The following is a 21,041-nucleotide window of genomic DNA, read 5'->3' as shown; positions in this document are numbered from 1 at the left end:
GATTAGATCGTAAAAACAGATTTAAAATACGTAAATATACGTAAAGCGTATTTAAGTTACCGGGTTAACGGAGTCGGAGACTCTCAAAGATTTCAGCTTATAAGTCCCTAATTTTGAATTAAAAATCAAAATAATTAGAATCAGACAGAACCACTCGCCGCATCATGAGCTTCGTCCATCAAAAGAGGGCTCCATATTTATCTTTTTTATTTATTGATGGTTTCATCTGGAATCTTAAGTTTACAGAATAATTAACCGCAACAACTTTAGTTTCTCCGTCACCATCCAAACCTCTTCAAACAGTTGTCTTGTCACCAACTTACATGGTTAAGCGAGTCCGGCAGGCTTTCGACGCTGTGAGCGACCCTCGGCAGTGGTTGAACTTGACGCAAGCCTCGCCCTCGTCTCAAGCGCTCGTATATTGCTGACGTTGATGGCGATCTGCGTAACCAGTCCCGATACTCGTCTGCTGTGAAGATATCAGGGGAACGTCTGCGGTGACCTTGGGAAATATTTAAACCTACTTCTGTTAACGTGATATAAACAAACAAGACAATACGAACGTACAAGGAAAAAGATATGATGACCACTGAAAGAACAAAACAAATTCACATGAAAACTATTTTGATTTTACTGTTAAAATTACAGTAAGCTATTAATCTATTTGTACATTTAGGAATGTATTAGTAGATATACATTCGGTTGAAGTATACAATTTACACATGTCAAATATACGACTTCTACAATATAGCAGACTTCAGTTTGTGTTTATGATTTGGCCCGGCATAGCCAAGCGTGTTAGGGCGTTCAACTCCCCTTCGCACTAAACATGCTCGCCCTTTTAGCCCTGAGAGCGTCATAATGGGACGATCAATCCCACTATTCGTTGGTAAAAAGAGTAGCCCAAGAGTTGGCGGTAGGTGGTGATGACTAGCTGTCCTCCCTCTAGTCTTACACTGCTAAATTAGGGACGGCTAGCGCAGATAGTCCTCGAGTAGCTTTGCGCGAAATTCAAAACTAGCAAATAAAGTTTAACACATTTGAAGGAATAAAATATTTTTTACTAAAATAGAAATGAACAATTTTTATAACAAAATGTTCTTAAAAGTAAGATACATAAATAGAAACCAATAACAGAACGCTTTAAGCCAGATATGTCACACAGACGTTCAAAACTGAATAGAAACCAATAACAGAATAGCATAATCCACAGATATATTACACAGACATTGAGAACTTTGTCGAAGAACTGTGCGAGAAAATTGGTAAACAAAACCCTAAACTGTAGCTGAGTTGCAGCGCCGTCTAGTGTCAAATTTGGATGAAATCATGGTAGATTACATCAACAGCATGTCACCGATATAAAGTTAATACGCCATTGGTAATAATTTGGTGTTGCATTTTTCATTTAATATGTTTTGGTAAGATTTTGTTGTTATATGTGAAATGTTGAATTACACATCTTTCCATATGTGTGTGATAAAAATGTTTGTTCTTCTAATAAATTGTTCAAGATGTCTTTAGATCCTGTTTCACTATAAAAACATTACATATTTAGATGTTTAATGTAACATACATTTCAAAGTTTGACAGAAATAAGTGTTTTATATATTCCATCTTAATAAGAATGATCTTAAATGTAAGAAAATATGCAAACATTTTGACCAAGACTATAGGTGAACTAATTTAGTTGTATCCTCTCTAATATATTTGACCTGTTAATGCGTGGACCTCTTTAGAACTATTAAACAGTAGCATGGAACGTGGAGAATAAAAACTATACTAATACTTTAGGTTAGGCTTAGTACAGAAGTACCTTAACATCTTGATAGTTATGTCCAAACGTCATACAGGGGATGGAATGTTAACTTCAAGGACAGTTTTTCTGCTTTGATGTATAGTACTCTGACTATTGTTTTTACTATTTTTGTTCTTGTTAACAACCATCTTCTCACACCTGGCTACAGACAGTGAAATGTGGTAAATGCTTGGAACGTTGTGGACAAGAGCACTCACATCTGGCTACAGACAGTGAAATGTGATAAAGGCTTGGAACGTTATGGACTAGAGCACTCACACCTGGGTACAGACTGTGAAATCTGGTAAAGACCTGGAACGTTGTGGACTAGAGCACTCACATCTGGCTACAGACAGTGATATGTGATAAAGGCTTGGAACGTTATAGACTAGAGCACTCACATCTGGCTACAGACTATGAAATGTGGTAAAGACCTGGAACGTTGTGGACTAGAGCACTCACATCTGGCTACAGAGAATAAAAGGTGATAAAGACATTAGACGATGTGCGCTATAGCACCCACTTTTGCTCATTTTTTCTCTCTCTTCTAAACATGTGAGGCTGGCGAAGGTGAGGTTACACTGGATCGATGTTGTACTCCAAAAAGTGTTATTTGGTTGAAGTTAAACCAGATAGACAGTGTACCCCAACACAATTTACGTGTTATTTAGTTGAGATTAAACTGGATAGACGATGTATCCCAACACAATTTACGTGTTATTTAGTTGAGATTAAACTGGGTAGACGGTGTATCTCAACACAATTAAAGTGTTATTTAGTTGATATTAGACTGGGTAAACGGTGTACTCCAACACAATTTACGTGTTATTTCCGCTGTTGTCAGGCAACATTACATGATGACCCAGTGATGGATGATTGTTTTATGGCTGTTTTTTTTTACTTCTCTCTCATTATAATTAAATTTAATTATATACGTATGTATCTAAAGTGTAAACATTTTTCGTCATATCTGTGAATCTTCCCTTTTTAAGTAGTGACAAGTCGAACTCCGAGCTCACTTTTCTTACATAGCTTGCACAGTTCCGTTGTTATGACGCATTCTAGATACTTTCTGTGTAGCTATGGGATTTTTTCCCCATCTTCAAATTGAACTGAAAGAGTCTGAGATCCGGGCTTGATATAACCTAGTGATTAGAGGGCGCTCGACTCGCAACCTGAGGGTCGTACGTTCGAATCCCCGTTACTCTGAAGTTGCTCGCCTTTTCAGCCGTGGAGATGTCATAATGCGACGGACACTATAACTTTTTATGGTAAAAGACAGTAGAAGAGTTGGCGGTTGGTGGTGATGACTAGCTGTCTTTCCTCTACTCTGTTACTGCTAACTTAGAGACAGCTAGTGCAGATAGCCCCCGTTAGCTTTGCGCAAGATTCAAAATAAACTATACTTCGAGATTCTGGTCACTAGGGAAGCGTTTCGATTAGAACAATATCTGTGGTTAAAGAACATAAAGAAAAGAAATCTTAAAAAACTTGACATACTAGTTCTTCTTTGTAAAACCGAAAAAAATGACCTAAATCATTAGACAACTGTAAGCAGTGAATAGGTTTTGTTGGTTTCCATATCCCACTGGAATATATTTAATTGTTTAAAACACGGTAAAGAAGACAAAAAAATTAGCTTAAGAAAAATGGTTTCAGAAACGTTTGACTTCAAAAGTGAAAGTCATAAGAAAATATCCATGGAACAAACATAAATTTGTTTCACTTCTGTTGATTGAGGACCCGGCATGGCCAGGTAGGTTAAAGCGTTTGACTCGTAATCTGAGGATCGCGGGTTCGAGTCCCCGTCGCACCAAACGTGCTCGCCCTATCAGCCGTGGGGGCGTTATAATATGACTGTCAATCCCACTATTCGTTGGTAAAAAAGTAGCCCAAGAGTTGGCGGTGGGTGATGATGACTAGCTGCCTTCCCTCTAGTCTTACACTGCTAAATTAAGGACAGCTAGCGCAGATAGCCCTCGTGTAGCTTTGTGCGAAATATCAGAACAAATAAACAAACAAACAAATAATTCACTTGTATTGAACTTGCAGCCTCCTCTAGTGGTAAGCAGACTGTTAGTCGCACAATTACATTTTCGGTAATTTTATTTCATACCTTCATGGATCATTTTAACAACTGAATTACCTTTATTATATTCATCATTTTAGCTTTCTCTCTCTTAAGATAATCAATTAATCAAAATAATTCTGCAATTTTTCTCGTTTGTTGTTGAGTGTGTGTGCATGTCCACCGAGAGAAATCGAACCCCTTATTTTAGTGTTGTAAGTCCGTAGACTTACCGCTGTACCAGCGGGGGTACTTGTCGTTCATTTACTCAGCAATGAAAAGAGAATTAGACAAAGCAAACATACTGGGCATGAGCAATTACATGCACGATTTAAACATAACATGCGGAATAATGTGGTCCAGTAGCGTAGCCAAACTATAAACCCAATAATTTATAGTTCGTGTTCTGTTATTGCAAAAACGCGGTCTGTAGTTTGGGTTGTTGGTATATTGTGAATGTCAGTCAAATTTCATTATCCAGTCAGTTAGCGATGAGTGTTAGTAAAAGCAAACCCTTGCCTATAAGCTCAATATCAGCGAAATGTATGACCGGAAGGCCCCTGTGTAGATGTGTGAACATTCTAAATAGAAAATTCAGAATGTAGAACAATATTCTTTAAAGAAAAGTCAATTTTTTGTAGACATCATGAAATGAATTAAATATTACTACAATAGTTTTCTTAGGACATCTTTCGTTGTTGAGTGTTGTATAAAATATTATTAAAACTCACGTTACATGTTTAAACTAGCACTACCATCTTCACAAAGATCGACCAGGAGTTAGCTTTTACCACAGTCAAGGATTCCAAATGGATTCATTTCAGTTATCCGTTTAGCATAAGAATTTTCCTGGCACACAATGATAGAAAAGAAGTGATAAAACATACATTTTTTGTCGAAAATTAGATTCCATTTTTCTCACGTATTCTACTGGCTGGCTCTGAGCAACAACATGACATCAGATTAGCCATGAAAGTGGACATTACCTGATATTTGTAACGACAGATTTGATAACATTTTTCTCTGCAATATTATCATCGATCTTTTAAAATGTGTTTCCGAAAATTAAATCACTCAAAGTCCAATCAGGTCTTTAACACGAGGTTATCATTAATTGGTTGTTTACAGAGTCTTTAATAAAATATAGATCCCGCAAAAAGCACACACCAGAACTCCATCAACATTGAAAGTTAGAACACTAGTTATACTGTGTTTCTGACAGCAATTTTTTTCTCAGTGTGAAAAGTTAAAACATAAGTTTCTTCTATATTTATAAACCAGTCAATTCGAAATAGGAAATATATAAATCCATGAGATAGGTCATTTTTAATAAAACAAAAATGCTATTCATAAGAAAAAAAACTGATTTATGTTTGACATTCATGTCCTGTTCCTCGCTCACAGTCAGTAGAACACAGTGAATGGAACAAACTTCTGTTCAAAAACTAGTTTCGACACATTCGCGTGTCTTCTTTGGTCTCGTATTATCAACACTTCGTTATATTTATTGTACTAACATCTATACACGATACTGTGTTCTTTTACCATCCTCTTTGATTTAGGGCTGACCGACTAACTAATTATAAACACTTCATTCGCACGATCAAATAAAAACTGCTCAGAATCAAAAAGTCTGGCATAGACTGGTAATTAGGACATGCAGCACGCAATCTAAGGGTCTTAGGTTCCAGTCCAGTCCAAGAACATTCTCATCATTTCGACTCTGAGGGCGTTATATGTGACGGTAAATCCCACTATTAATTAATAAAGAGTCGGCGATAAGTAGTGTTGAATAGCTGTCTTCCTTCTTCCTTAATTATAAATTAGGGACGCATAGAATACATAGTCTTCGTGTAGCTTGAAGCGAAATTCGAAAACAAACAAAATTAACGTTTTATATACACACACCTTTGTCCCATCTAGTTGGAAGTGTTTAATTAAACAAAATTAGCGTTTTATATACACACACCTTTGTCCCATCTAGTTGGAAGTGTTTAATTAAACAAAATTAGCGTTTCATATACACACACCTTTGTCCCATCTAGTTGGAAGTGTTTAATTAAACAAAATTAACGTTTCATATACACACTCCTTTGTTCCATCTAGTTGGAAGTGTTTAATTAAACAAAATTAACGTTTCATATACACACTCCTTTGTTCCATCCAGTTTGAGGTGTTTACTTAAAAAAATAAACGTTTCAAACACACACACACACACCTTTATTCCATCTAGTTGGAGGTGTTTAATTAAACAAAATCAACGTTTGAAACACACACACCTTTGTTCCATCAAGTTGGGGATGTTTAATTAAACAAAATTAATGTTTCAAACACACACATCTTTGTTCCATCAAGTTGGCGGTGTTTAATTAAACAAAATTAACGTTCAAACACACACACACACACCTTTGTTCCATCCAGTAGGAGATGTCTATTTAAACAAAATCAACTTTTAAAAGACACACCTTTGTTACATCTAGTTGTTGTCTTATAATACTACTTAGTTGTTTAATTTTGTAACTAACTATCTAATCCAATACGGGGTATTCTTATATATATAACTTATATGTATAAAATTCACTGTTTTAATCGGCGACAGTTTTCACATGTTTGTTCACTGAGAAGTGTCTACTTTCTTTCTTCTAGGGTGAATAGCTGGAAAATGTATGTGTCGCTGATTGACTTGTATAGACTTTGTTTGTTTGTTTGTTTGTTTCCTTTCTGGTACGTTAAAAATAAACATGTGATGGACCCTGCTATAAAATAACAAAAACACATTACCTGAGGCTCTCCGGCCTGACCTGGAGGGTGGAAACTCTGGAGCAGACAATGCGCCATCGCTGTCCTCCTGAGAATCGTAAGACAGGGTTTTATTTTCAAAACGGACAGACTGGCGGCGGCGGGTCTCCGGATCGGTAGCACGAGCACGTGGCAGTGAATTGCTTCGGAAATGATAGTGATCCCTGGATAGAGGCACACGACCCAAGCTGCTCTGTCTACGTAAAACAGCTGGTTCTCTGGTATTTATGTGTACTTCGGTATCGGAACAACTTTCTATCACAGAGCGGCGCAGAATCCCAGCTTGTCGCGGGCCTTCTCTCGGGGATCGGCGTGTTCGAATCCTGGGTTGCATAGTTCTTGTCCTTCGTAAACTAAGCCGACGGTCCCTAGCACCATATTTATCCTCCTCGTGGTGTCTGTCTCTCGGAATTCTTTGCTCGCTCTCCGCCCTCATAATTCTTTTTGGGCGACTACGAACAGAAGTTTCATATTCGTCCCAATATCTGCGACGGGCAGCGCTGCTTCTCATAGGTCCCGTATCCAGAGTTTTGTGAGAAAGGTGTGATCTCTTGGTAGGAGCTGGTGGGGGTGGACACTCATGAAAGGGGTGTACTTGTTCGGCTAGACTTTCTAACATTTTTGGATACTTCTGGTAAGGTCTTCTAGGCTGGCGCATAACAACCGGGCGCCGGACTCCCTCTGGAACCTTTCTCCAGCGTTTCTCTTCTTCCCGGATTTCAGCTTTCGGCACCCTGCGAAGTCGAGGGCGTGAGTTGTAGTAGAGACTGTGGTCGTCGTATCCTCTCCTTTCCCAGTCATCTAATGGAATTGCTACTGGTGGAACTCCTGATGGCAAACCTTTCGTTCTAGCATGAATTAACTGCCCGTTTTCACTGTTAAAGTCTTCCATCGCTTCCTCCTCCATCTCTTTTTTCCACACCACAATGGGTGGGTGCACCTCTTCTGCAAGTCTCCACTGGTGATGAGAGGGTATCTTCACAAAACTCTTGGAGCGAATGGTCAGTACTAGACGCCTTGGGATGGACATAATAATGACCACGTCGTCCAGACTCATGTTCTTCACATCAACCAAGTTCACAGCTAAAATTTCATCTCCTACTCTAAGTAGTCCACTGTTGTACACAGCACTTTCAAGAGCTATCCTAGAGATGTACACTCCCCTCGTCCGTCGGACCCCGTCCCCCTCTCGTATGTACAGACCTAACGTTTGCCCCGGACGTTTAATAATTTCGATAAACTGAACGGTTTGGCCAGCAATAGCAGCACTCAGGTACTTTTTACTAGTTTCGGCACCAGTTCGACCCAAGCTTCGGGGGTCTAATACACGGATGATCATCTCCCCACGCCTTTCCACAGCTTCCAAATTAGCTGCTGTCGTAGCATCGTAGTCATTCTCGACCGCTTCAATCTGCCGGAAGACCTCCGAAGAAATTCCACTGACTTTTCGAAAGTCTCTATGAACTACCATTTCTGGTATTCTGGGACGAGATGGGCCAGGTCTACCAATAACTTCTTCTACCACGGGGGGCCTTACAACTTCCTTCATTTCCTGAAGAATGGAGAAAAAACTCATAACTTAAAGACATCCAAAACCATATAAAACTATGTATAAAATTAATAAATGTATACATACGTATTGAAACGTATAAACAAAACACTTACGTAACTAACATAAGCTACATTCCCCACTCACTTCTTAAGCTTATTTTTCTAAACTACTTATGCACCAATTTGCTTGTAGATCTATGATATTTTTGGTTAGAATCTGTTGTAATACAATACTTATCATATTTACAACTTATTCTGCTATACGTTTCCAATGTCTTCATACTTTGTTTAATGTTATCATTATTGTTTAACCTGAGTATTGCTATGTCGTACATTTCCAGATTTACAACGCTAAAATATCCGCACACACACACATTTAATCTTTAACTTAAGAAAGCTGACGGAAGAGCACTCACCATCAGCACTCCCCGTCTACTGGGTTATTTCAAACTTAACAGTAGCGGGAGTTATTATCACTTTATAATGAGTCCTAAGTTTATTTGTTTGTAGTTAAGCACAAAATTACGTAATGGGCTATCTATGTGCTACCCACCACAGGTATCGAAGACACAGTGTTCAGCGTTATAAATCCGCAGACTTACTGCTGTGCCACTAAAAGACGAACGTTCAGTGGCATTAGATCTCGAATCTTGAACCTTGCGTTACACAGCCTAGCAAGCTAATCACTAGGCCATGGTTACGGAAATCTTTCTGATTAGTGACTGCTCCTAAGATGTATATTATAATTTATTTTGTTTAACGATGTGTAAAAGTATTTATTAGAAATACATAACTAATTAAGATTTAAATTATATAAATAATAGTTTAAAGCCCATAGAAGCATCTTAAAAACATTAAAAGTTTCAAACTTTTCCAGCGATTCGTAAAAGTTCTGCAGTCAAGATCGTTATAATTTTGTTATAATTCTAAAACATGAAACGTGTAGTACACATTTTAATTCTATAAAATAGATTCTCAAACATGATAAATCAAAAACTGATTGATATTAACCATTTCAATGCTGCCATATTTTTATCTCGGCCATACAATAATAAAACCACCAAAAAAAGAACTTTTCATAAATGAAAGTAAATGTAGGGATGGCGAATACCAGTCCTTCAAAAACAGGATAGCTGGGATGGTTAATATCAGTCTTCATAAACAAGATAGTAGGGATGGCTAATATCAGTCCTTCTAAAACAAGATAGTAGGGATGGCTAATACCAGTCCTTTAAAAACAAGATAGAAGGGATAGCTAATATCAGTCATTTAAAAACAAAATAGTAGGAATGGTTAATATCAATCCTTCAAAAAAAAAGATAGAAGGTATAGCTAATATCAGTCCTTCAAAAACAAGATAATGTGGATGGCTAGAATCAGTCCTTCATAAACAAGATAGTAGGGCTGGCTAATATCACTCCCTCAAAAACAAGATAGTAGGGATGGTTAATATCAGTCCTTCAAAAACAAGATAGAAGGGATAGCTAATATTAGTCATTCAAAAACAAGATAGTAAGGATGACTAATATCACTCCCTCAAACACAAGATAGAAGGGATGGCTAAAAGGTCCTTCAAAAACAAGATAGTAGGGATGGCTAAAAAGTCCTTCAAAAACAAGATAGTAGGGATGGTTAATATCAGTCCTTCAAAAACAAGATAGAAGGGATAGCTAATAAAAGTCCTCTAAAAACAAGATAGAAGGGATGGCTAATATCAGTCCTTCATGAACAAGATAGTAGGGATGGCTAATATCAGTCCTTCATAAACAAGATAGTAGAGATGGTTAATATTAGTCCTTCATGAACAAGATACTAAGGATGGCTAATGTCAGTCCTTTAAAAACAAGATAGTAAGAATAGCTAATATCAATCCTTCAAAAACAAGGTAGTAAGGATGGCTAATATTTCGTTTTCTGAAACGTTTTTTTCTTTACTTATTTTTAATGCAGTGTTTGAACAGACACAGGAAGGTTGTATTTATAGACAACTTCTAATAAATAAAACAAGATTCCAAGTGCAATATTTATTGTCTATTTATTATCGGCTGGTAATTCATGTTTCACCTTGTACTTCAGTTTTTAAAGGAACTACAAATTTCTGTAAGAAAGCTAACTACAAGGGGTATTGATAACATCGTTTACGCTAGAATTACGAATTTTTTAAATTACTACTATTTATTAAAAATACGTATAAAAGCGGATACTTTGTTTGAAACTATCGTCTCAGTGAAACTAGTTGAGCTCATTGTGTTTTTCTAGTTATTATGTAAAAAAAAAGAAACAGAAAAAACAAGAACAACAAACTTTTTATACGATATTTAGAGACATTCACAGAAACTGACTCATTCATTATACAGATATTTAAAATACCATTTCAATGAACAATCTAAGTCCTTCATAAATAAATGGTGCTACTATCAGCCTGACAAACAAATAAGATATAAAATACCTTTTATCATTACGTTTCTCATTATTATCGAACCAACTCAGAAATAAACCATTCAGTTGTTAAAAAGTTTTACCAAAGCAACTTTAGATCTCATTAAATGACTATTTAACTTACTCAAAATATTAATTAAAAGGCTCGTGATTCACAATCTTTTACCACAAAATGGCGCCCCGCACTTTGGACTCGAAGTAAATGCTCAAGTTCTGTTATTCTGTCAGATATGTGTAAGCTATTGTTTGAAGTTTTTCTTAACTGTCGCCAAATAATTTCAAAACGAAACCCAACATGAATGAACGGTGGCGCTTCACCCCGGTGGCTTAGTTGTAAGTGTGGGGTATTTTATGCTAAAAAATTCGTTTCGATACTTGAGGTGTACAGTGCACAGATAGCCAACAAAAAAAACAAACGGTAACCTATTGGTTATTTGATTTTAAATAAAGGAAATTTCGACCTGTCAGGAACAAATGTAAAGAATTATAGATGGCGCATGAATGAGGTATGTGAAAAACCTGGAACAGAGAAGACGAAAGATACAAACTGGAATAAGCTTCCAAAGAAGGGTTCCGAACCTGTAAGTTAACCCTTTCCTTATTATTATTTTATCTATCATTATCCAGTTCTTTCGCTGAATTTCGTGTATAGCTACTCGAATATTATTTAGCTTCAGACTAGAGGGAAGGTAGCTAATCAGCACCACCCACAGTGAACTTGTGATCTACTCCAATCGAACACTGGGATTTTACTGTCACTCTCACAACGTACCAACTGATTCAAAGTGCTGAGCATAATTCGTTGTTTATATTTGGGAAGAGAGTAAGAGGACGCGACCCACGGTTCTACACGTTAGCCAATATGACGGACTCAGCTATTATTTAAAGATTTGCTTGGATTTATGTAATCTATTGATTGGGAGAATAAATACTACGTTTCAAACTTTTAAAACTGAAAAGAAAAAAAATGTTTCAGAACTTCTCCAGAAAGCTAAACAAGTGACCCTCAAATTCCACTACTGAACAGTAAGGGGCAGACCAAAAGTTGGCGGTAAGTTTTGTTAAGAAGCCTTTCTCCCTTTATCGTATCAGTCCTAAATTAAGAAAGGTCAAGAGCAGATAACTATTGGGTAATTTTGTGAGAAAATTTGAAACACACAAATAAACTCTGGGTGTTTTATAAAACATATTCTCGATTTTTAAAGTGATACTACTCCATATGCAGTGTTCGTCCTAACTTGGTGTTTTGTAATAACATATTCTACATTTCTAAAGTGATACTACTCCATATACAGTGTTCGTCCTAACTTGGTGTTTTGTAATAACATATTCTACATTTCTAAAGTGATACTACTCCATATGCAGTGTTCGTCCTAACTTGGTGTTTTGTAATAACATATTCTACATTTCTAAAGTGATACTACTCCATATGCAGTGTTCGTCCTAACTTGGTGTTTTGTAATAACATATTCTACATTTCTAAAGTGATACTACTCCATATACAGTGTTCGTTCCGACTTGGTGTTTCGTCCAGACCACATTAGATAAATATGATAAATGATGAAAATTTTTCAACGTTTCCTGTCATTAATATTTAACTTTTGTTTACCTTATCTTTCACTTTTATGTTTTGTTTGTTTCTTCAGGTCAGATTACGGACAGGGTGTCTCTAATACATTGCAAACAGTTGTCTCCTAAAAGAACTAAAATCAAATAGTCGCACTATATATTTCTGCAGTTTTACTTTCGTTAACGTTATTGGTCAAAATGTTTAACATAGCTAGTTTTATTATTTTTAACTTTCTCATTGTTAGGTTTATATACTTTAACACTATTACACATTATAAAGTTGTAACGTACTGGCGGTTACAATGTTTAATGTTCACATAAGATATATTTATCTTTATTATTGGGGTTAAATTGCATCGTTAGCTTTAAAGTAAATTTAGGAATAACCTTAAATCCCCTAATCTCGTGAGATATTATTGAGTTTACTGCTGAAAATATCATTAACAGCGAAGGCAACCAACTGATTAAACAATGCATTATAATATTTATAAGTAAGAACATACTACATAATTTGATTTATTCGTTAACATTTTTAGGTTTGATCTAAGTAGGTAGCTAAATAACAATGTTTTGTAAATATGTGACGATTAATATATCTTACACTCAGATATTAAAATTAGGAGTAATACTTGTAGGCCTGGCATGGCCAAGCGCGTAAGGCGTGCGAATCGTACGCGGGTTCGCGCCCGCGTCGCGCTAAACATGCTCGCCCTCCCATCCGTGGGGGTGTATAATGTGACGATCAATCCACTATTCGTTGGTAAAAGAGTAGCCCAAGATTTGGCGGTGGGTGGTGATGACTAGCTGCCTTCCCTCTAGTCTTACACTGCAAAATTAGGGATGGCTAGCACAGATAGCCCTCGAGTAGCTTTGTGCGAAATTCCAAAACAACAACAAGTAATACTTGTATAAAAAGAAATTTAAAATACATTTCTGTATTACGTGAAAATTAAACGACTTATATTATCTACCAAAGTGCGAAGTGTGGTGGCATTTCCGTTTATAGCCCACAACTGGAGCCCGGTGATAAATGTGGCACGAAATTTCTCTTACAGTTTAACTCTAACAGGACCGCGTGATCATTGTTTTCTATTCTTGATTTTCAATTAGAAACATACGGGTTATCAATTGTAACAAAAACGCAAATAACGACGAATCGTAAACTTTTAGGTATATAATGTTAAAGCAGACTGAAAGTTATTTTAGCTTAAACACTTTAGGCTAGATCTTTATCAGTGACAGATATAATACTCATTACAGAATATCCATTGTACATTCGGAACGTTTTGAAGTCATTAAATTATATTAAAGTAATATAAAAGGTTGAAAAATGTGTCTTAATATAAAAATGTACTTTTATTATTGATACAAAAATAGAGTTTATTGCAATTTAATTAAAAATATTATTAGTTATTGAATCTAATAGCCACACAATAGTAGAAGCACGTGTTTTTCACGTGCTGTTTTCAGTTACCTCCCAAGAGCTTTGAAAGCTTAATTAGTACTATTAAACATATTAACATTTTCAGGTTTGTCTCCCATCGAACCCGGCATGGCCAAGTGCGTTAAGGCGTTCGACTCGTAATCCAAGGGTCGCGGGTTCGAATCCCCTTCGCACCAAACACGCTCGCCCTTTCAGCCGTGGGAGCGTTATAGTGTGACGGTCAATCCCACCATTTGTTGGTAAAAGAGTAGCCCAAGAGTTGGCGGTGGGTAATGATGACTAGCTGCCTTCCCTCTAGTCTTACACTGCTAAATTAGAGATGACTAGCGCAGATAGACCTCGTGTAGCTTTGCGCGAAATTCAAAAAACAAAACAAACTTGTCTCCCATCTTGCAGTCCCTAAGAGTAAACTACAGTAAGCTTTCTATCCAAAAAGAAAGCAACAACATATATATTTACTTATTTATCTGTTATTAACGTGATAACATGATTATCAAACTGAATTAGCAATTAACCAATTACCCTAATTCGAATCACGTAATTAAAGTGTATAAAGCAGAAATAATACACATAAAAACCAATACATTCATCATTACTTTGTCGCAGGTTCACAAGGTTTTGAAATTTTATACAACATTACCGAGTAAAAGAAGTTGTCTGTTAACAGTTTCTGTGTAAAATAAATGTGGTGTTCCAGCAGTACATAACGAGATTACATACAATTGTAATTACAGTCGCTTTGTTTGTGACTCGTGTTACTAGAGTTAGTGTAATAAACAAAGTCGTGTCATGTAAAAAACAAACAGAAATCTTAACATCTGTGAAACAATCAAATAAATTAAAAACTGGACTTTTGTAAATACACTAACATTTTATACAAACAAGTCCAATGTTATTTATATAGCATAAGTACTGTGAATGTTGTAAATAATTTAACACTTATCATTCTGAAAAACCTTCAATAAAGCTGATTTATTATTTACATACACGAAAGCTTAAAATGTAATAATTGAAAACGAAACAACTAATCAGTTTAATTCTCTCCACTTTACAAGACAAACAACCCAACTTTGTGCAAATAAAGTTTAATTTCGTCATAAATTGAAGCTTTTAATGGAAATGTTATTCTAATAAGCTAAAGGATAACATATCCACAATATAACCTATAAACTTCTCACTAGATATAAAGAAACAAATGTAATCTTTCAACTCCATTCTGAATCCACAGAAGATCGGATTAACCTGTAACCTCTCTTCCCTAGGTCTACATAAAACGGTTTACATGTTGAGCTTCACCTGTAAGTCTGTATAAAACTGCTTTGTCCTTTTGACCTACCTTCTAGGTCTATAAAAAACTTAAACTTATTTTCATGTTTATGAAAAATTAATTAAACCTATTTATTAGATCAAATAAAACCGATTTAACCGATTTAAAGTTTCCTATAGACGTATAGAAAATCATATTTTCAAACCATTTTTATTTTCATGGAGCATATAATCTGAAAATAAGTACAGAAACTTCTGAAGCCTTCATTATGAGTTACTGTATTTGACAAAGAAGTTGCTGGTGTTATCGGTAACAAGAGATATTTGACGCAGGATGTTTAGTAACAAGCTTGCGGATGCAAACAATAAAATCTTCGTTATATAAAAGTCTGTGTTACTTTGTGATTACCATCAGCCCAGTTTTTCTGAGCAGTATGCTACAGCAGGGCTGCTAACGTTACAGCAACCGTTCATTCACCCCGCAGGTGTAGCCTCAACCGATCGTTATATTTCCTGGATCAAAACAAGTTACTGCAGCGTGATGGAGAAGAGTCTGATGATGTAATACAAGTGATAGAGGTGATAAACAATTTTATTTAAAATAAAAAAGAGAGAAGATGAGCTTTGACCCGATATCTTCTCACATACCCAAGTATTCATAAGCCACGTCATTCGTACAAAAATGAAATGGTTGAATAATTTCAGCGTTTTTCCGTGTCACAATTTCGAACATTTGGAAGATTTTATATGTGAATTTCAATTTATAGGAAATAAAAATCAGTCCAATCCACTCACCTTCCTCCTTCATCCCACTTTAAGTAGAGCAATACTAATGCTTCATAACAATATGTTTTACAATGATTTTAAGTTGAAGAATAATACTAGTGCTTCACAACAATATATTTTACAGACTTCCAATCAGATTGTTCTAGAACTAAACTTTTTTGTTGTTTATATGTTCGTGACTTTTGTTACATTTATTAGAATATCGTAAAATACATTCATTGTATATGGATATTTTTAACACTGATTCATGTTCAAGCAACGCCATAAGAACACTTGATCCAGACATATACAGTTAACTTTATAGAAATTCTAGAATACATAATGTATTGTAACTGGTAAGCTACTAACAGACTGTTTAGTATACTTCATATCTCCATTCTTTCTTCTAGTGAATGTTCCAGTGGCATCTTACATGAACAAAACACACATCACCAGTTTCTCTTCGAGATATTTTTTCTTAACTTGTTGTGTACGTTAAGTAGTAAAGATTTAATGTGGGTTTTAAATCGATATGACTTTAATTATCATTCGAAACCAATAATACGTAGTTTTTATTCTCACGAGCTTATGAGTTGAGTTTTGTTAATGGTTGACCCTTTTGACCCCACCCACTCACTCTTTGCTATAGATATATAGTATATCTCAAAGTATAATTGTTTTTAAAACAGCTGATTCAAGCCTTGCTATATTAACCCCTCACCTTCTTACGTCCACAACACAGCATATTTGTCGGGAAAACAAAGTGGATTAACTTTGCTCTGAATCGTCCTGGTGGTGCTGGCGACTTCATGGATTCTGGGATATTGTTCCAGTTCACTCCAGACGGCGTATCTAGAAAACATCAACAATTATCAGGTTCTTCGATTACTGAGTCCTCAAAAGTGCTTCTCTGCTCTACAGCAAACATGTTACATCTTAAGAACTTGTTAATTATCAAAGATAAAAGAAGAAAATTTTGTTTTAAATAATGAATGACCTTTTACGATCCAAAGCATATAATTTTTGAGACGTCGTGTATTTTGTGTAAAAACAATAACTACACGTTACACAAGCACTTTTGTTAGTTTTGCTATTCTGTACCAGTACTTCAGCCTACGGAGATAATTATGTGCCAAGACAGGCCATTTATAAAATGATTTCCTCTTATATCTGGGTACTGTTGTCTATCATATTTTAATCTTTCCCTTTCAATTGAAGAAGAAAACGGGCACATTATCTATCTAGTCCTAACTCAGGAACTTTTATAATTCACAGTCAAGTTCATAATGACAAAACACACACCCACACATATCAAATTTAACATTTTATACAAACTGCAATCTATAAAACAATTTGCATTAACAATTTTATTTACAGAATCTCTACAAAATGTATAACATGATTTTAAAATGTATGTATATATCACAATTATTTCACAACTCAACATGATTTTATAGTATATATATATATATATACATATATCGCAATTATTTTACAACTCAACATGATTTTATGGTGTATGTATATACACTGCTGGCCAAAATTTTAAGGCCAATGAACATAAAGAAAAAACATGCATTTTGCGTTGCTGGACTCAACCACTTATTTGAGTAGAGCTTCAAAAGATGGAAATAAGAAAAGGAAAAATAAAAATAAAAAACTTTTCAGCATTTAATAGGGAAAATGTGAACACTATAAAATTAGTCTAAATACTAGCTGGTCAAAAGACCATACTGAAACAAAGCGTTAATCGGTAACCACATAACGAAATTTAGTCATTTGTGTTCAAGCATTAGCGTTGTCAACATCTCCCACTGACATCTCCTGTGTTACATTGGGTAAAAGCATGGCAAAGGCTAAAAGACTGATAGAGTTTGAACTTGGCAGAATTGTCGAGCTGCAAAAGCAAGGTCTCTCTCAACGTGCCATCGCTGGTGAGATTGGGCGTAGAAAAACTGATGTTGCAAATTTATTAAAAAGATCCTGAGAGATACGGAACGAAAATTACAAGAGGTCGGCCCAAGAAAATTTCGCCGGCGATGAGCAGGAGGATTCGACGGGTTGTCCGGCAAGTCACTAGCCGATCGTCGAACCAGATTAAGGTCCTTACGGATACAAAATGCAGCTAAAGAACAATAAGACGGCATCTACAAGAGAAAAGCTTTAAAAACTGTAAACGTCTTCAAAGGCCACGCCTCCGTTCACACCACGAAACAGCTCTGTTAAATTTTACTGAGAAGCACCAAACATGAGTCGTAGAAAAGTGGAAGAAGGTATTGTTCTCTGATGAGAAACAATTTAACCTGGATGGTCTAGATGGCTTCCAAAGTTACTGCCACGATAAGGATATTTCACCGGAGACATTTTCTACACGACACAGTGGAGGAGGTTCCATCATGATCTGGAATGCTTTCTCTTTCCATGGAACAATGGAGCTTCAGGTTATGCAATGGCATCAAACAGCAGCTGGCTACATTGGCATTTAGAGAGAGTATCCTTATTAACTGAAGGCCCTTGCTTGTGTGGAAATGACTGGATCTTTCAGCAGGACAACGCTGCAATCCACAATGCCCGCAAGACAAAGGACTTTTTCATGAAGAATAACGTGATTCCTTTGGACCATCCAGCGTGTTCGCCCGAACTGAACCCCATTGAAAATGTTTGGGGGTGGATAGCAAGGGAAGTCAATAGAAATGGACGTCAATTCCAAACAGTGCATGATCTTCGTGAAGCCATCTTCACCACTTGGAATAACATTCCAGTCAGCCTTCTGTAAATGCTTATATCAACCATGCTAAAGCGAATGTTTGAAGTTATTTGCAATGACGGCTGTGTAACTCACTACTGAGACTTTTTGTTGGGCATTTCCTACCCTGTTTAGAACTTCTTTTTTGGTATGGTCTTAAACTTTTGACCAATTAGTATTTAGGCTAATTTTATAGTGTTCACATTTTCCCTATTAAATGTTAATTTTTTTTTTTTTTTTTATATTTTCCCTTTTCTTATTTTTATCTTTCGAAGCTCTACTCAAATAAGTAGTTGAGTCAAACAATGCAAAATGCATATTTTTTTCTTTATGTTCATTGGCCTTAAGATTTTGGCCAGCAGTGTATATATACACACATACATCACAATTATTTTACAACTCAGCATAATTTTATGGTGTATATCCTATTATTTTATAATTCAACATGATTTTAAAGTATGTATATACATCAGAATTTTTGTGATAAATATGTTGCTTTTAGAACTTTTGAAATAAGCCACTCATCTAAACCATTTTTAGACAGTTTGTGTTTATGTGTGTTAGCTTATAACTGACGAACTGCTGGACCGATTGTCAGAAAACCTGTTATGTTCCCTCAAGGAACCCTCGGGAGAGATACAGTGTTTTTCGACGATAGGATATACTTCCCTATGTCACTTGCTCCATCGGGAGACCCTGCATCTTCACCGTGCGTCTAACGGTTACGTCACTTAGTATACATTAATGGCGCACTTAATCACAGCCTCGCCAATTATCAAGTGTAATTATTTCAAAAACTACTTGATTAATTTTGAACATGTAGGTATATTTTAGGGAGTAAATGAACGTGAGTATTCACAGTGTATAGTCGTGCTCTCAAAATAACGAGTAGTCCTAATTACCACGTGATAAATCCCCAATAATGAAAGACAATCCTCCAAATGTCGGTACGGTAAAAGTTTATCATACGGTATCAAAAATTGTTTTGAAATTTTACAAATTACACTACACGAAAAATTAATAATCCACTGAAGTTTTCTACAAAGTCGGATCTCAAATCCGAAACGTCCTTTGGAATTTTGTATGTGTGAAGACGAAACACTGTAGTTAAGACTACGACTGCCTCGCTTGTCACGACTTGATATAACTGACATAATCACCTACATCAACTAATACCAAATAATTGCCAAAAACGTATTTACGTCGTTATCTTCAAAATTCTCCCTCTCCCAGCCATCATTAAAGATCCTGTAGTTATTTTCTAAACCATGTACAAGGTACTCACGTCTGGCAGATACTTTTGTATAAATTATGTATTATACACCAACCCAATTTACTTTCAGTGAAAAAATAGTAAAAGAAAGTTATAAATTATGTTTTTTACACCAACCCAATTTACTTTCAGTAATACAATAGTAAAAAAAAGCTATAAATTATGTATTGTACAGAAAATTGTATATGTAAAAATGGTTGGTATGAGTATAGAAAGCACTATGTAGAGGAGCGAACAACATTTCGACCTTCTTCGGTCATCGTCAGATTCACAAAGAAAGAAAGAGGTAACTGACCAATAGCTGACCACACGTTTGAAGGTTATGTAATTGAGTGTAGGAATGTAGAGGACGTGCTTAGATGTTGGAATTATTTATTGATATAGGTATAAAGGTGTTCATTTGTATTGGTTTGTTTTAGGCTTGAGTTTCGTGATTTTTTAAATCGTGGGGTATATTTACTTCTGTTAGTTGATTTTGCTTTTTGTCTAGGTGTGTGCGTATAATGTTTTCTACGGTTTGTGAAGGAAACTTATTGATGTTGATGAAGTATTGATTTATTTTGTCTAATTCGTCGTTAATTTTATCTGGTGAGCATAGTTTTATGACTGTGTTTATTTGGTTTCTTAGTATGTTGAAATTTTGTTTTGTTTCAAATACTGAATCCCAAGTAATGTATAGTCCATTATGGGTGATTTTTCGGTGGATTCTTGTTTTAAATTGTGTATCGGTTCTTGTAATTTTGATTTTAAGAAATGATATTTGATTGCTTTCTTTCTGTTCACATGTAAAGTTAATGTTGGGATGTATAGAGTTAATGTGATTTCAAAAAATTAAGTGTGTGTTCTGTAGATGTCAATCCTGCAATCGTGTCGTCTACATATCTGTACCAGTATAGTGGTGGATGTAATGCTGTGTTAATTGCTTGTGTTTCAACTTGTGTTATAAAAATATTGGCAAGAACTGGTGATACTGGGTTGCCCGTGCTTAGGCCATTTGTTTGTATATAGTTGTGGTTGTTGAACTTGAAGTTTGTCTTGTTTGGCGGTGGGTGGTGATGACTTCTAGTCTTATACTGCTAAATTAGGGACGGCTAGCACAGATAGCCCTCGAGTAGCTTTATGCGAAATTCAAAAACAAACAAACAAACAAATCATCTGACCATGCATACAGTTTAACATTCCTCTTTGTCTTAACGTCAACAATAACTTAATCATAATTATGAAAATACAGAAAATGAAACATGTTTATGTGCAAAACTTAACCGAAGAGTGGAAATGACTGCCACAACTGTAACCCATTCACTACGTAAATTGTGGGATGTGC

At 35.8% G+C, this 21,041-nt stretch overlaps 1 protein-coding gene across 1 annotated transcript in view; it reads right to left on the bottom strand.

Annotated features, from left to right (window-relative positions):
• Window positions 1-21,041, bottom strand: part of LOC143238513 (rho GTPase-activating protein 100F-like) — a 33,656-nt gene that overhangs the window by 10,035 nt on the left and 2,580 nt on the right. Inside the window, exons 2-4 of the mRNA XM_076478798.1 lie at window positions 16,420-16,550; window positions 6,648-8,217; window positions 324-502 (exon numbers count right to left, since the gene is read on the bottom strand). Coding sequence (XP_076334913.1) covers window positions 324-502; window positions 6,648-8,217; window positions 16,420-16,509 — 1,839 coding nt within the window. The 5' untranslated portion in view covers window positions 16,510-16,550. The remainder of the gene's footprint in view (window positions 1-323; window positions 503-6,647; window positions 8,218-16,419; window positions 16,551-21,041) is intronic.

The sequence above is a fragment of the Tachypleus tridentatus genome, chromosome 13 (assembly GCF_004210375.1).
Source record: "Tachypleus tridentatus isolate NWPU-2018 chromosome 13, ASM421037v1, whole genome shotgun sequence".
Classification (NCBI taxonomy): Eukaryota; Metazoa; Arthropoda; class Merostomata; order Xiphosura; family Limulidae; genus Tachypleus; species Tachypleus tridentatus.
This window is presented reverse-complemented; position numbering and strand designations above follow the sequence as displayed.